Source organism: Helobdella robusta, assembly GCF_000326865.2.
Source record: "Helobdella robusta unplaced genomic scaffold HELROscaffold_46, whole genome shotgun sequence".
Lineage (NCBI taxonomy): Eukaryota > Metazoa > Annelida > Clitellata > Rhynchobdellida > Glossiphoniidae > Helobdella > Helobdella robusta.
Window position 1 is genome coordinate 517,848 of NW_008705138.1, and position 15,840 is coordinate 533,687.

Below are 15,840 nucleotides of genomic sequence, written 5' to 3' on the forward strand. Positions count from 1 at the left end.
AGCAGTGGAGATCAAATTTAGAAAATCATTTAAAAACGGCTAGAGCATCAGCAACCTATATTAGCAAAACCACACAAAATGCGTTAATTAAATGCTGTGGGGAAGAAATATGTGAACAAATTTTGAGTCGCGTTAGAGAATCAAAGTATTATGCTATTATGATTGACGAAACAACCAATGCATCACATAAGTCGCAAATGACTATAATATTACGTTACTTGCTGCCTGATGGATCAGTTCGAGAAGATTTTGCAGGATTTGTTGATCTACATGACAACAATTACCAATCTGATATTACTGCATCAATTGACACTGAACCTATTCTTGACGGCAAAATTATTGGTCAATCGGTTATAAACATGTTTTCAAACAAGTTCCACCTTTCTCTAGAAAACTGTGTTGGTGTGGGAACAGATGGTTGCAGTGTTATGTCTTCGTTACAAAAAGGAGCAGTAGTTGAAATTCAAAAAGTTGCAGTGAATGCAGTCTGGTGTCCTTGTTATAACCATGCTTTAAATTTAACTTTATCAAAAAGTTCGAATGTACAAGCAATAAGAAATTGTTTGGGTGTTATTAGTGAAGTAGTTGCTTTTTTCAATGCTTCTGCAAAACGAAATTTTATAATAAAGAACATGATAAATTCACAACTGGTTTCACTCTGCGAAACACGATGGGTTGAGAGACATAATGCATTGCTGATGTTTAGTATTGAACTTCCACAAATAATTGATGCGCTAAAGAATATATCTAAATGGAATGACAGAACACCTTCATCAAAAGCAACAACTTTATTAACAGCAATTAGAGAAAGTGATTTTATTGTGTCCTTAGGCTGTGATGTGTATGTATTCTCTCTAACAAAGGGCCTCAGTGAATTGTTTCCAAAAAAAAGTTTAAATTTACATGATGCAGAAAATTGCATTAAAGACCTGTTAAATGTTTTACAAAAAAAGAGAGAAAACTGCGAAGAAATGTTTTTGGAAATTTTTAGAGCAGCAGAAAAAATAATAATTGAAAAAGATGGCACTTTTACCTACAAAAGATTTGTGCATCGACAGACATGCCCTGAAAATGTACCTTCTGATTCATTGGAAGAATATTACAGGCGATCAGTTTACATCCCTCTTCTTGATGCACTGATATTGGATATAAATACTCGTTTTTCTAAAGAAAATTTGCAATGTCTCCAAATCTATTCTTTGATGCCAGAAAATATTATTAAACTAAATCATAAAGATGTTGTCGAATCTGTTTCAGCAATCAATAATTTCTATGGTACCATTCTTGAACTTAGTACCCAACTTGAATTTATATCGGAAGTTGAATTGTGGCAGAGCAAATGCTTTAGAATGAACAAGGACGGAGGAGGAGTCAAATCAATGACTACTGATCTTTCTGTTGTTTTTCATTTGTGTGACCCCGTACAATATCCAATCACTCAGAAGTTGTTCCGTATTATTAAAGCATGTCCAGTTAGTGTTGCCAGTGCTGAACGTAGCTTCTCAACTCTGCGAAGAATTAAAACATGGCTAAGAACACGAATGACAGAAGACAGATTAGTCGGATTGGCACTACTTAATGTACACAGAGACGTTTTAGTAAATGTTGAAAATATAATTGAGCGTCTTGCGAAGTCAGGAAATCGTAAAATAGAATTCGTTTTATAAATTGTTATTAGTCAACCTATCAAGGTAGTAGGTACCTCGCTAGTCTAATAAAATAAATAAACCCATTTTTTAAAACACTTATAGGATTAAAAAAAAGAAAATAATTTTTTTATATTTATATATGTACTCATATGTATATATTGACTATGTTTGATCCAAATCATTACATTTATTATTTTATGGCATTAAAAGTTGAAAGTTTTTGATGACATTGCATGCTTTCTTATAAACAGCAATAAAGAGTTGACAAAAATAGACTAGAAATTTTTTTTTTCAGTAGGGGGGGCGATCGCCCCCATCGCTCCCCCTATGGATCCGCCACTGTATCTGATACATTGTAAGTGGTTCTGCGTATGTCAGAGCTGCAATAATAAAGACTAATAAAAAAATAAAAAAATTTTATCTCATTTACTTATTATTACCTATCTCATATAGTTATTATTATCATTTTATAGAAAAAAAACTTAATTTTCATAAATTATTTATTAATTATTCCTAAAAAAAAATTTTGTTTTAGGAATTGAAACTTTTATTTAATGAAACGGTGCGTGCGTATTGCTATTGCCCTTTCATCTGTAATTACAATCACGGTCATATATCCATGCATCTACAATCTACACACACGTGCCTTCCCTTTTGATGCATCTTAAACATATCGAAAAGAGAATCACAATATAAAAAATGTTACATGAATCGTTACTTTTTTTGGTGGTGTAGCATGTAGCATATGAGTCTGTTATTAAATGAATCAGTCGCCATAAAAAAAAAACAAACATCCGCTGCTAATGGCGCTTCCAGTAAAAAGGATGAATTCAATGAGGATTCTGTTTGAGATTTAATGCAGCTGCCAGCTATTTGTGTTTTTTGAATTTTAATGTTACAACTTACTTACAGGTCAAGTTCTAAAATACTCAGGCAAAAATATGAACACTTGCATTTTTTCAACTCAAATATTTGGACAGTTACAGTAAAGATTGTATTTTTAGGCTTTAGTTTTTGCTAATCATAGTCGGAATCAATTATTATCCTTCTATGTTTAAAATAGTTTTAAACTTTCAAAAATTTTATTTTTTGGCAGTAAGAAAGAAAAGCAATGGGGATTACTAATTAAGAAGCATGCATTTAATTCCGACTACAGGATGATTTCCCGAAAAAATATTTGCACATAGTAAAATTTCTTTAGATTTCAGGTTTTTTCTTTAGATTTCTGTTTTAATTCATGAATAGTGTGAAATTATCCGAGTTTTAGTTGTTATACGTAGCGTCATTTTAAGAAAATAAACAAAAACAATTACAACAACTATTTCAATAATAAACTAACTTGGTTTTAGTCAAAAAACTTTTTTTTAATATTAATTATTAAAATTATTTAAATAATTTAAATATATATATATATATAATGAAACGTTTTTTCAAGATAGGAATTATTGTAATATTGGTTAATATAAAGGGGATCGTTCAACAAGCAGGTCCATGTTTTGAGTGCAATCGAATCATCTGCACCTTTCAGAACTGCACGTTCGCCAGCATCAACTCCACCATCCCTCGCCTGAAACGTCGGCCCACCCTCACGGAGATCCGATTTCAAAACGTTACCGCTGGTTCACTACAGCCATCATTTTTCGACCGACTGAAAGTCGGTAAAGTTACGTTCAAAAATTCAACAATAAAAAACGAGCTGTCAAAACAGATGTTTGTGAATGTGATTAAGATGGACCAGTTTGACGTATCTCAGACACCATCTCTTTTAAAATCGCTGTGGAGTGACATTGATTTTGTTACTCCGCTGATCGATATCCTCAAAATAATAACAATATCTGAAGCGCCATCGCACCAATTCCTAACAAGCACCTTAAAAGTATGTTAATGATTTCATTTTAAACCTTTATTGCAATAGGAGCATTAATTTTTTGTTAAATTATTGACTGTGTGACTGTATTGTACATGTTTTTTAATTATATTTTAAACAGACTTTTACAAAATTGAGCGATATAAAAATTATGAAAAAACTTCATTCGTTGGAATTTTTAAATCAGCTGAAATTTTTAGAAAAATTACGTTTGGCACATATGAACTTTCCTGATATTCAAGCAATCTTCGAATTCACAAATCTGCACAAAACTGTAACCTTTTTAGAGTTTGAAAATATTACAAACCTGGAGTTCAACGAACAAATTTTTAAAAAATTCATTCGAATGGAAACTCTCATAGAAAAAATCTGCCCGAACGTAGTTATAAAGAGAGATTTTTCTAATATAATGAACGATTTAAATCCAAACGTTCAGATGAGTAAAAAGGAAAATCAACAATATATTGACAACATGAGAAGTTCAGAACAAAATTTTGATAGAAATCACGGCGAAGCCGAAACGGATCCGTTTAAAATTCCAAATGATTATGGCAACGACATTTACAATGAAGTATTAACTACAAGTGTTTATGATAAATTGATCGGCAAAACGCCAGTACTGCCAATGTGCAGCGACGGCTACGCACACATTTCCAACGACGACAACGTCTTGATTAAATGCTTCGTAAGCGGTGACCCTCCAGTCGAAGTCACGGTCAAACTGCCGAACGGGAACAAGTTATACTTCAATCGGAGCCACAGATCCTTGCGCTACACGGCCGAGCACCGGTCCTACAACCACAACCACGAACTGGAAGGTGTGTACGAATGCTATGCGGCCAACATGTACGGTGTCTCTGACGTTCTCGTATTCAACTCGCAGAGGAGGAATTTCGAAAGGTTCGGCGTGTCGTCGTCATCATTCGTGAAGTTGATATTCTGTTGGTGGAATTTTTTTATTGCTTTTGTGGTAGTGATTAAATTTATGAATATTGTGAATATTGGCTATTATTCTTTCAATTATTTTGAGATTTGTTCGTGAATTACTATTTTGAAAATGTTCTTTTTGAGATACGTTTAAATTTAATGTACTTACAATGTCTAATTTAACCACGCAATTATGAAATAAGATAAAAACAATTGAATTTCACATGAAAAAAAGATTATAAATGGTTTCAATAATAAAACCTTTGTTATTTTAAAAAATATAAAGTTAAAAATGCTTCAAAATTTAATAAGAAAATTATTATGAAAAGTTAAACTCAGAAAACTCAAATACTTTAAATATGTTTTAATAATTTAACTTTAGTAATTTATTGAATAAAGTGGTAATTAAAAATACGTATAAATTAATATAAATTGATGAACATATTTTTTTTAATCCATTTTATTCACAAAAAAGTGAAAGAGTCAGCCTAGCAATAAATGCTTATCTAGGGTTGAATCCCATAAAACAATAAATAACAAAATATAGACATATATTGTTAAAATAAATTTGTCTCTTAAATATAATTATTATTTATTAAAATAAATTTGTCTCCTAAATATAAATATAAATATATATATATATATATATATATATATATATATATATATATATATATATAAGTTCGCTACTTGGAGTCCTCTGATAATTTCTGCATGGGACATTTGGAAGAATACACCATCAAGAACAAACCACAACTTAAACCATAAATATAACGCCGATATGTCGATGACATATTTGTGGCATACAACAACCCAGGCACCATAGAAGAATTAATAAGCACTTTTAATAAATCTAAATTAAATTTTACTATGAAAAAACTAAACTGTAGTTGTTTATACAGGCCTTCGGAAACGTCAAAAGTCATTGTTTATCCAAGCGTCCTTGAAGCTATGCACAGGACGCGAAATAAATTAATAATAAATAAATATATATATATATATATATATATATATATTATTATTATTATTATTATTAATGATACATTTATAAGCGCTAATTAAAATCAAAAAGTTCTCAAAAGCGCTATCTATAATCAAACAAAGTCAAAAAAGAAAAAAAGTACAGTCACTGGCGGTAGTAACAAACAAATAATTATTCACTTAATATAATTATTAACTATATATATATATATATACATATAAACATATACATATACATATATATATACATATATATATATATATATATATATATATATATATATATATACATTAGTTGTGCTACATCAGTGCTATACTATACAAACATCGTCATACTGTTGACTCTGACGTTAGCCTAGCCCCCAGTGGCCAGTGCATTCTCGACTTTTCGCTAAATTTAGGTAGCCTGCTTTATAAAACAAGAAAGTAACAAAACTACATAAAAATAATGAAAAATGACGCAAGATCTGTGTTTGCCAACAACCATAAAAATAAATAAACATCAACATCATTTATAGATGAATATTTAGCTTATAAAACAAAATATAATGTTCTTTAAAAATGAAATTATGGAAACAAAATTTAAGGATCGTGAAATATTCTTTTATTTTTCTTTACTTCATGTCAGTAAAAGTTTCTAGAACAAATTAAAATTTGGTTTTCAAGTTGGTTTACCATGGTGAAAATGCTATGACCGATTTTTTTAATCATCCAATAAAGCCATATCGCTATCGAAACGCTTTTCATAACACTAGTGATTTTTGAACCTTATTTTAAATAAATAGGCAATACATCTAAAACTGACAGACACATTCTTAAACACTAAACAGATTCCGAATATCTGATTCAGACATCCCAAACAGTAAGTTTCCTGTAGTGAGAGGACAAAGATGGAACAAATTATACCCTGGTTAGTGTCATTATTAATTTATATTAAGATTTCCAAAAATCTTAAACATCTTTTATCATCTTACTCGAATAGTATTGTTTTATACTTATCCTATTAGACAATAGTATAGCCTATATCCTAACATTTACCTTATGCATGTATCTTTTATTTTGACCTAATATTTGGAACACTAGATTTCATATCCAAAGAATTTTGTCTTGTTTTTCACAAAAAATTTATAAATTTATTAAATTAACGTGGTTTTATATTTTGAGTTGTGTAACTTCATGTTGAGGTTGTATACAATTAATTTTCAACCAACTCAAGCGCCACTTTATCAATTATATCATTTTTGATTGAATTGAAACTAGTTGAAATATAGTAGTTAAGTTCTGTAATTGCTAACCAGAATATTTTTTTAATACATTTGCTTCAAGATATATGGTTATGTTGTTTTACATATTTTTATATTTTTCTCAAAGCTTATTTCTCAAATCTCAAACAAAACATTAATTATAGTTTCTATATAATTTTTAGTTCTTTGATGATCTTTCGAATTAATTCACTTCATCAATTTACAAGCTGCGCTGTTTTAGTTAGAGGGCTTCTGGTTTGTAAATAAAGCTTAATTTATTTTAGGCATGGTCAGTTGCAGTGCAGTTAAAGTTACAGTTCACTAAATGATTTGATTTTTGGATTTTTGTTGAGCAAAGTTTTCAGTTACATTAACTAGGCACGATACTGGGTGCCGCATTACACAAAATTTTTCTTTATTTTCATAACTATACGTAGGTTGCTTCATCCAGTACGAAGAAAAACATCACGACGAAATCATCAAATACAAAACGAAAATATACGCCAGCAATTATAACGTTTGTTTTTACGAGTTATTTATGCCAGCAAATTTTATTTTATTTTCTATTTAATTTAAATATCTTATAATGAATTTTACCAATTTTCTAATAAATAATTTTCGAATAATTTTCAGCCAAATAACAAAATGAAAAACAATTAATTTTTCAATTTTTTGATTATAAAGTTAAAATAAAAGTTTGTTTTCTAAATAAACAAATCTCTGTTTCAAAAGTTCTCCGAATAATTCACATTGATTCTTCAATCAATGTAAATTAAACAATTAAACAAACACACGCGCGTACGTTTTTTCTTCTAAGTTAAAGATATCCAACGCTTCTTATCTTGAAAGTAACACATGGTCATTTTACTATTAATCTGTAAAAAATGGTTTTGCTAAAGGAGAATGATCCGTAAACTGGATTCCATTAAGTTGGTGGGAGAATAGAGGCACCTAGTCAGGAGACGCTGTGCCCTGGTTCGATTACAGGAAGATCCAGCCTATCACATACTTGCAATGTGTGAACGTGTGTCTCTGATATCTCTAGAGCAGACAGAACGACTTTCAACGTTTCCAAATGGTAGAGAACCCATTTTTAATCTGATGCACTCACTGCCTTGCCTTTTCTGTAACAAAGTTTCAAACTTAAAGACACAAGTTTCTTTCGGCAGATTTCGTAGCAAAACTATAAAAAAATCGCTTGGTAAAAAATTTGTCATTGAAAAATTTATTAAGTCAAATAAAAAAAAGTACCAATTGAAATAGATATGTTTGAACATTTATAATGTACTAATGAACGAGTTACAGAGAAAATGTTTTTGTTAATTTTATTAAAGGTAAAATTGTACCAGACAATTGAAGGAGGCAGAAAGGTGAGAATGATCATAAACCCTAACCAGCACATAATAAGTTCGGCACTCCTAATTGCATCGTTCAACCCGAAAGATGGCGAGATCATACAATGGAGTTGTGGTTGACAATTCTCTTTTTATTGATTCTCAACATTTCATAGTTTCTGTTCTAATATTTGTAAACACACACACATACACAACAAACACGCACACGCATGAAAAATTTGAAAAATTTATAATGCTAAAATACATGGTAAAAATGGTACTAAGAAAAAATTGGTCCATATAACAAAATTCTTGCTAACCTGGTGGTTTATTGATTTATTATATAGATATAGGAAGCGTAGGCACAATAAAATTGTTGGTAGGTTTAAGATAAAATTAAACAAAATCTTTGTATGAGATTTGGAAAATTTGGACTGAAAATTTTTCATCTCCCCACAAAACAAAAATGAGTTAAACTTTGTTCAAAACCACTTTTAATGGCTTAACTTGTTAGAAATTGTGTGACAAGCAAAATTAGTTTGCCAACTTTTTTTAACAAACTTAAGCCCCAACCTTAACAACTCGAAGGCAAGGCCAGTGCAGATATATTCATTTCTTGCTGGAAATAATATTAAAATGGTTTTTAAAGTTATTTCAAGTTTAATCATTTTTGAAATAGTGTAAATGAAAATGTTAACAAATGATGAGGATGAATATACGATTTGACAGCCCATTCGAAGTATGAACTGAGGAACGAGATCCTGACTGGTCCTGCAAGTGAATAATTTAGTATATTATCAAATTTATATTATTAAATATATTTCTTCTGTCTTTGTGTCATGGTCATTGTCTTGGGCTTTCTTTGTGTTTTACTTTGATCATTAATTAATGTCGTGTCAATCAGAATATCATTACAATAATAATTGTTTTGAATCTATTAAAATAACTTTTACAGCAATTCAAATTTTCTTGAATTCGTTTTTCAATTCTATTTTAACACTTAAATTTTATAATGACGGAGGAACTTTGAAAAAGTGTTCAAGTCCTTAAATATTTTTAACCATTAAAAAATAAATTCCAGTTTTTCATTTCTTCAGGTTTAACTACTAGTACATGGTTCGCAAAGAAGACGATTATTATTTTTGAATTTGAACTGAAGTCCATGTCTGTTGATTTGCAGTTGGAGGTTGACACGACCTCTTCCAAGCGAATCTGCGTCATCGCTAGGTCAGTCATGCCTCTGCAGATCTTATTCTTCTTGCACGAGTCTGTAATAATGGTTGACGCAATGAAAATCAGTAAGCTCGTACAATTTCAAAATATCTGATTTGAAATGTTATTTTAAATTTAAAAGTGATTTGTCGTTCTATTAAAATTTAAATGTTGTCATCTCTCATGAAGAATAATATGTTAGATTAAGGATTACAAACCTTCCAATCTTATCAAAACAAATTTCAAAGTTCGAGGTGTGAGTCTACGTTCTTGGTAAATCTGAAACCGCTGGTAAATATAAAGTTTATTAAAAACTGAAATTACATGATTCTCGGGGTCTCGTGGCCAACTGGTTAGCGTGTCCGTCTACTACTTTCACAACTTGGGTTCGAATCCTGCAGTTATTGTAGGTTCATCTGGTTAGCCAACCCCCAGCCAACCCAGCCGTTCATTCTTCTGATGTCGGTAAATGGGGAGACGACGTAAGTTGTCGCATGTTGGCCGGCGAGATGGCTCAGTGGTTCAAATGCGCGCTGAGTCAAACACTTCAATGGTTATCATATACTCATGGCTATCACCGCATATGATGCGGTTGACAGCAACCTACTTTCCACAACCTTTGCCAAGAAAAACCATCGCCAATTTCCTAAAATGGATAAGGCACAAAAAACATGATTCTAATATTTCTAGCCTCATTGACCGCCAATTCAATCACTGCAGTCTTTTCTGTCTGGTCTCACATTCAACTCTCTCTTCTCATACAAACAGTGTATATTATAACTCAGCTAGTATTTATAAATTCTGTTTATAAAATGTATTCAGCCAAAATAATTATCTAATTTTTATAATTTGTGGATCAGTGTGAATTGACAATTCTTTAAAAACTGTTGAATGTAAATATTAATAATTTAAAGACACGTTGTACAATTATCAAGTGCAAATAAATGGAATGCTACTCAATAAATTTGATGTTGTGTTCGTGAAAAAAGATAACATTCCGGAACGCAAGGATAGTGTCCAAGTGTTCCCAAACAAAAGTGTCATTTTTAGGACATATGGTTTGTCTTTGAACATTAACATTATCAAAATTTGAGAATTATTGTCATAATTATTATTTGGCGTTTCAATGATTTTCTATGATATTTGTTTGTGGCAAGATAACTCATAAAATGGAGAAATGTTGTTCTTCATGTTCCTGCAACATTAAGCTGCTTGTTCAACGAATTGATTTAAACGCTAAAATAATACAAAATAAGAACTATTATATAAATAAATATTAATATTTAATTTTGTGAAAATTTTTAATCGCCATAAGTATGTCATAAACAAAACCGTTTTCAGTAAAAACTAAAGCTCTTTACATTGAATAAAACTGAAAGGAAGAAAAGCTGAAAATGTAAAATTATTATATTGGCAAAAAACATTAACAACTAGGTTGGAAAAAACAAGAGTTGTAATAAAAATAAAAAACGCAAATAATCCTGTTAAATTTTCATTGAATGAAAATAATTTCTTGCTAACATCATGTTCATACGAACACCAAACTGCACTAGTGTTTACATCTACCATTCATTTCATCTCTCAGCCCAGTTAAACAAATAACAATTTAAATAAAACTACAAGTGATACCAACGATTACATTCGGATTATTTTCTGCCAGAAGACAAGCTCTGCTACTACCAGTGCACAAAGGAGATGCTGTGCAGCCACATTTACTACAAGCACATCATCCAAGTTGTGCCGATAGAGATACAAGTTCACCCGCAGCCATTCCCCATCGTTTTGTCGAAGCGCGACGACGAAAAATTTTGCATCAAACTCTTCAACCAGCTGACGTCACAGAATCACTCGCTGACCTTGTCCATCAAATATGCTTTCTACCAGGCCTCCGACTCAAAAAACAAGTTCAATTAATGATTTCACTGTTTTTTTTTGTTGTGAACATTTGTGAACCTTACGTTGTGCTGTCTGGTGTAGTAATATTATTTTCGAATATCAAGCACTTTTAATAACTCTCTTCTTCTTTATTGAAATGACCGTATCATTTGAAGTTGTTTGATTGGTTGAAAAAGTTTTGTAATTTTTCAACGGTGTTTATGTTAACATATATTATTTGGTTGGAAAATAATAATGTGAAAATAAATAATTGATGGCTTTCGGGAAGTCATGGCTTTCGGGAATGGAACGAGTTTTATCTCGATTAAACATCCGTTAAATTGAAATTGATTTCAAGCATTTAATAGACAATATATGCTTTACTATTTTTTCAAATTATTTCCAACCCCACAACAGAACGTACGAGAAGGAAACAGCAAACCCAGAAACGACGGAATACAGAGAGGTGGAGTATGAAGTTGCCAACAAGGTCTTCTGCTTCAACGTGCCTCAGTTGGGGCACAAGGGTCGCCTCTTCTACATCCTCTCGCTCTGGATGGCCAACAGCAAGTACACCTCGCTCTATGATGTTACTTACGTGAGTGTCAATTAATTAAATGAATTTGAAGTTATGAGTCGAAAACAAACAAATCAACGGGTGAATGTTACTGTTACTCTGCAAAGTTATAGTGCGGCTCTATAGACTAAAATGTGTTTCTGGGAACTATCTAAGAAGCACCTCGTTTCGCAATATTGTCTACTGAGATAGTAATTGCGCTAAGTTGGTGTTTTAACTCGGGCTACTGATGAGTCCCATAAGGAATGAAACGCGTCTAGCCTAGAACGAGTTAGGTGTTCACAGTAATGCAGTTTTAGTCTGGGTGAGAGATGAGGTGCTGGCCATCCTTATTTACGAAAGCAGGTCGTAAAAAATGAATTTATTAGTGGGAAAGGTTCCAATTGCTCGTTGTTGAATATTTATTATATTGCGCTAATATATGTTAAATATATATTTATTTATATATATATATATATTTGTTGAATGAAAAAAAAGTGATTTGATTGATTGATTGATATATTAGATTAAAATTATATTTATAAAATTTGTATGTATCTCTAAATTGTGTTAATTTTTAAAAAATAAAGTTAAAATTACACAAATTAAGTTATTAATGAGTGAATAAACAGAACCCGGTGAGCAATTGAAAATATTTGCAGGACAACTTCACGAAAGCGCGGGAGGGACAATTCATAACTGATCCAGAGTTGGTCGTTAAGTTTGATGAAAAAGGTAAGTTGCGCCACTCCATTCATCGTTTACAAAATCATTTTAGAATAATATAATCGCTGAACAAATGACGTTATTTCTAACAAATTGTCAACCACTCAGCAACTTAAACTTTTTTGGACGATCCATAATAACGAATAACACTTTTATTAGCCAATGTCAAAATAATAATTAAACATAAAAATTTGGTTGACTAGAATTGACGATTGACATTTTTACAAAGATATCGTGACGATATTTTTTTGGTTTGTTTGTGCTGCCAGGTGGTGCTTCGGTCAAGACGTTTGCCTGGTCCTCCTGCCTGCTGTTGTACTGACCAGGTTTGAATGCAATAAGATCCTCGCTTCTATCACATGCAATATGTGTAATGTGCAACAACAACACGTATTCATGCGTGTTGTTGTTCATACATCTGAGAAATAACTTGAGGAGAATTGAAAGAATCAACCAAATCTACTCTGAAATTATCTAATTACCCCTTATCACTGTTATGATTTTGTTCCAAATCACTTCAAGTAATTTTCAATTACAAAATAGAACATGCAAAAATAACAGTATACTGAATCAATTTGAAATGATTGTCGTTAAGGAACGTTCCTTGACATGAACAATACGGAAAAGAACGAAATGAAAACAGTAGTGCAGACGACAGTGGCAGATTTCGAGGACGTCAGTATTGCTGCTAAAGTTCAATTCTTCAACGTCGTCCTTATTTTTAATGCAATTAATTTTTATTTGCTAAATGTTAATCAGTATTAATCAACTCAACTTCTACGAAATCTCTTATTTCAACTATAGATGTTTACCATTATTTAATGAAAATTGTATTACTAATTTATAAATATATTTATTCACAAACATAAAATTTGTAAATTTATTTTTATTATCGACAAATTATTATGTTTTAATCAATAAGCCTTTTGAAGCGTACGAACGATGATTCTGAAATAAAAATTGTAAAATTTCCTGCAAATGAGTTAGATGAAAGCTTGAAAACTCAACCGGTTTTGGATGCAATTACAAAAAATAAAACTATACATGATTCTTCTGAGATAATATGACGCTTCCTTGATAGCCCAGCTAGCCCGATATAAAAACGAATGTGCAAGCAGTTTGCTTGTAAATCTGTTGAGACTAACTTGATGATGAATCCGGTGTTCAACCAGAAGGATCCACCCAAGTAATTTTATTAGGATGCCTGCTACACTCAGTATTGAAATCTTCTGAACCTCAGTCGGCGCTGGTTTTTCAAGCAATTTTTTCATAAAGTTTTCCAGATTTTTACCTAACGCTTCTAAGGCTTCTACAACCACTGAAATGATTATAGTTTTAGTGTAGTTTGTGGTTTCTTATTTAAATTTTGCTGTTGTTTATGGATGTTGTGTGTCAGAATTGTGAATCTTTGTAGCATGTGCAAAATGATTTCTTATATTTATTTTAAATTTTTTATTTTTTCAAATGCCAAACGAACCTTAAACAAACCAACATCACCAGCCATCACAACATCAACAACACTCAAACTATTCCATTATCCACCACTCTGTTTGCAAATTTCAATTTTCCTTGATTCGTTTTGAAATTATGAGAAGACAGCTTAAATGGAGGCCGCATGTTCGTTCGTCGTTAGGCCTCTTCAGTAGCGGAAAGCAGGCAGAATGATCCCAATCACTTGTTAAGTTGTAAACTAAAATGGGGTCACCCCTGAGACGTCTGTCTGTCTCTAAGTGTAGGTAGAGTGAGAAATCTTAATCGCTGTTTGTAGTTCATTCCACAGCAATCCATAGTTGTGAAGTTCGAAAGAAAAATTTAAAAGTTCGTAAAAGTTCGATAAAGTTCAAAGATAAATAAAGTTCAAAAAAGTTCATAAAAGTTCGAAATGCGACTGCCTCAGCTCAACATTAAATTATTTTATTTTCTAAATCAATCCGTCACACACAGAGAATATTACAACATGGAAGACAAAATGAAATGGTGAACTACAAAATTGAACTACAAAACATGTAAAAAAGCTGAAATTTTGAGGGAGATGACTTGGTTGTACCATGTAATGACAGAGAAGATGAAAAACATTTTGTCGTTCAAGTGAATTGTAAAGGAGAAAAACAAATAAAGTTAAAAAAAGAATACAAATCATATTTAAAAGCAAATGACTAAACAAAAATATTACAAAGGACCGCAAAAAATTATTTTATATAATATTTTATGGTACTAAGGCAACAATGTTTAGAAAATATAAATTAAATCAAATGATGTTCCAGAAATAATTGAGACACAGTTACCATCTTAACAAAAAATTATAATAATAACAACTTAATAAAAAATTTGAGTTTTTTTTCTTGAAACTTTTTTATATAAAAACAAATACACATGTACATATATACATAAACATCTATCAAGTATTTTCTTGAAGATTTTTCATAGCACTTAGAAAACATTATAGACTTACAGTTATTAATATGTCAGTAATCAGTCCACATTGTCATCACTGTCAGCATCAGATGACCAATCGATATACTCGTCAATATAGTTAATATCTTCAATTTTTGTTACTAGCTGTAAGTTGCAATGTACATTAACAATCTTCTCAACCGTCTTGCATGCAAGTCTGTTGCGTTTTTTTGTGTGAATAAAGTCAAATGTTGACCAGTTACGTTCACAAGACCCAGCTGATGTGACCTGTGACAATACTCTGACAGCAATTTTTTGTAATTCAGGTGTTTGTGCACCGAATGACATCCACCACTTGTGGCCAGGCATCGTCTTTGCTGCAGCGATAGCCATAGGTCGGCCAAATACACCTTGACGAGCTCTATAAACCGAATGTTGTTGTACCACTTTTACCTGTCAAGTGTACAATCAATTTAATAATAGTTAAGTATTACAGTAATACTAAAGGTGTATGACTTAAAAATAAAGACCCGCTTAAATTACAAAAATTTATCTGTGAAACTTAACACTAGGTTAATAATAGTAGTTTCTAGATGCACATAAACATTAACTCACCTGTGATTGCACATCATCTCTGTACATCTTTTCAACAATGTTGTGAAATCCTGTCATAACTTCTTCATTTTCATGTTGTTGATATGCTTGATATTCAGGATCTAAAACAAACCCAGCTGAATGGAGATCTGTGTGGAGCATTTTCCATCTGTTACTGATAAGTTGACGAATGTTTTGTTTTTTTATCGTTGAAAGTGTACTGTTCTGTATTTCTAGATCAGCTGAAAAAATTTTCCAGTACAATTTTCCTGTAGATGGAACAGCACCGTCACACATTCGTAAAACAGCTACAAATGGTGCACAAATACCAACAACTTGCTGAACATCATCCCAAAACTTTTGTCGTAATACAATATTAGCTATCTTTTCTCCTTGGACTTTATATGTTTTTTTTAATAGCCATTGTTTGTAATCACGAGATACAACAGTTTCTGTAAATGCGTCTTTGCACTCATACAGT

The 15,840-nt window shown here is 31.4% G+C and overlaps 3 protein-coding genes across 3 annotated transcripts; all 3 read left to right on the forward strand.

Annotated features, from left to right (window-relative positions):
* Nucleotides 1-1,427: 1,427 nt before the first annotated feature.
* Nucleotides 1,428-1,610, forward strand: HELRODRAFT_153367 (hypothetical protein; the record flags this gene model as incomplete). The annotated part of the gene is made up of 1 exon (XM_009026289.1): nt 1,428-1,610. A coding segment is annotated over one exon (183 nt), but the record flags the coding sequence as incomplete, so codon positions are not given.
* Nucleotides 1,611-3,066: 1,456 nt separating this feature from the next.
* Nucleotides 3,067-7,328, forward strand: HELRODRAFT_178151 (hypothetical protein; the record flags this gene model as incomplete). Its single annotated transcript, XM_009026290.1, has 5 exons — nt 3,067-3,525; nt 3,704-4,416; nt 6,255-6,334; nt 7,106-7,185; nt 7,302-7,328. The coding sequence occupies 5 exons, from the start codon at nt 3,067-3,069 to the stop codon at nt 7,326-7,328; spliced, it is 1,359 nt and encodes a 452-aa protein (XP_009024538.1).
* Nucleotides 7,329-7,978: 650 nt separating this feature from the next.
* HELRODRAFT_178152 (hypothetical protein) lies at nt 7,979-14,381 on the forward strand (the record flags this gene model as incomplete). The annotated part of the gene is made up of 9 exons (XM_009026291.1): nt 7,979-8,138; nt 8,732-8,779; nt 9,100-9,300; nt 10,129-10,272; nt 10,875-11,118; nt 11,507-11,687; nt 12,308-12,380; nt 12,967-13,046; nt 14,316-14,381. 9 exons carry the CDS (start codon nt 7,979-7,981, stop codon nt 14,379-14,381), a joined length of 1,197 nt encoding a protein of 398 aa, XP_009024539.1.
* Between the last annotated feature and the right edge of the window lie 1,459 nt (nt 14,382-15,840).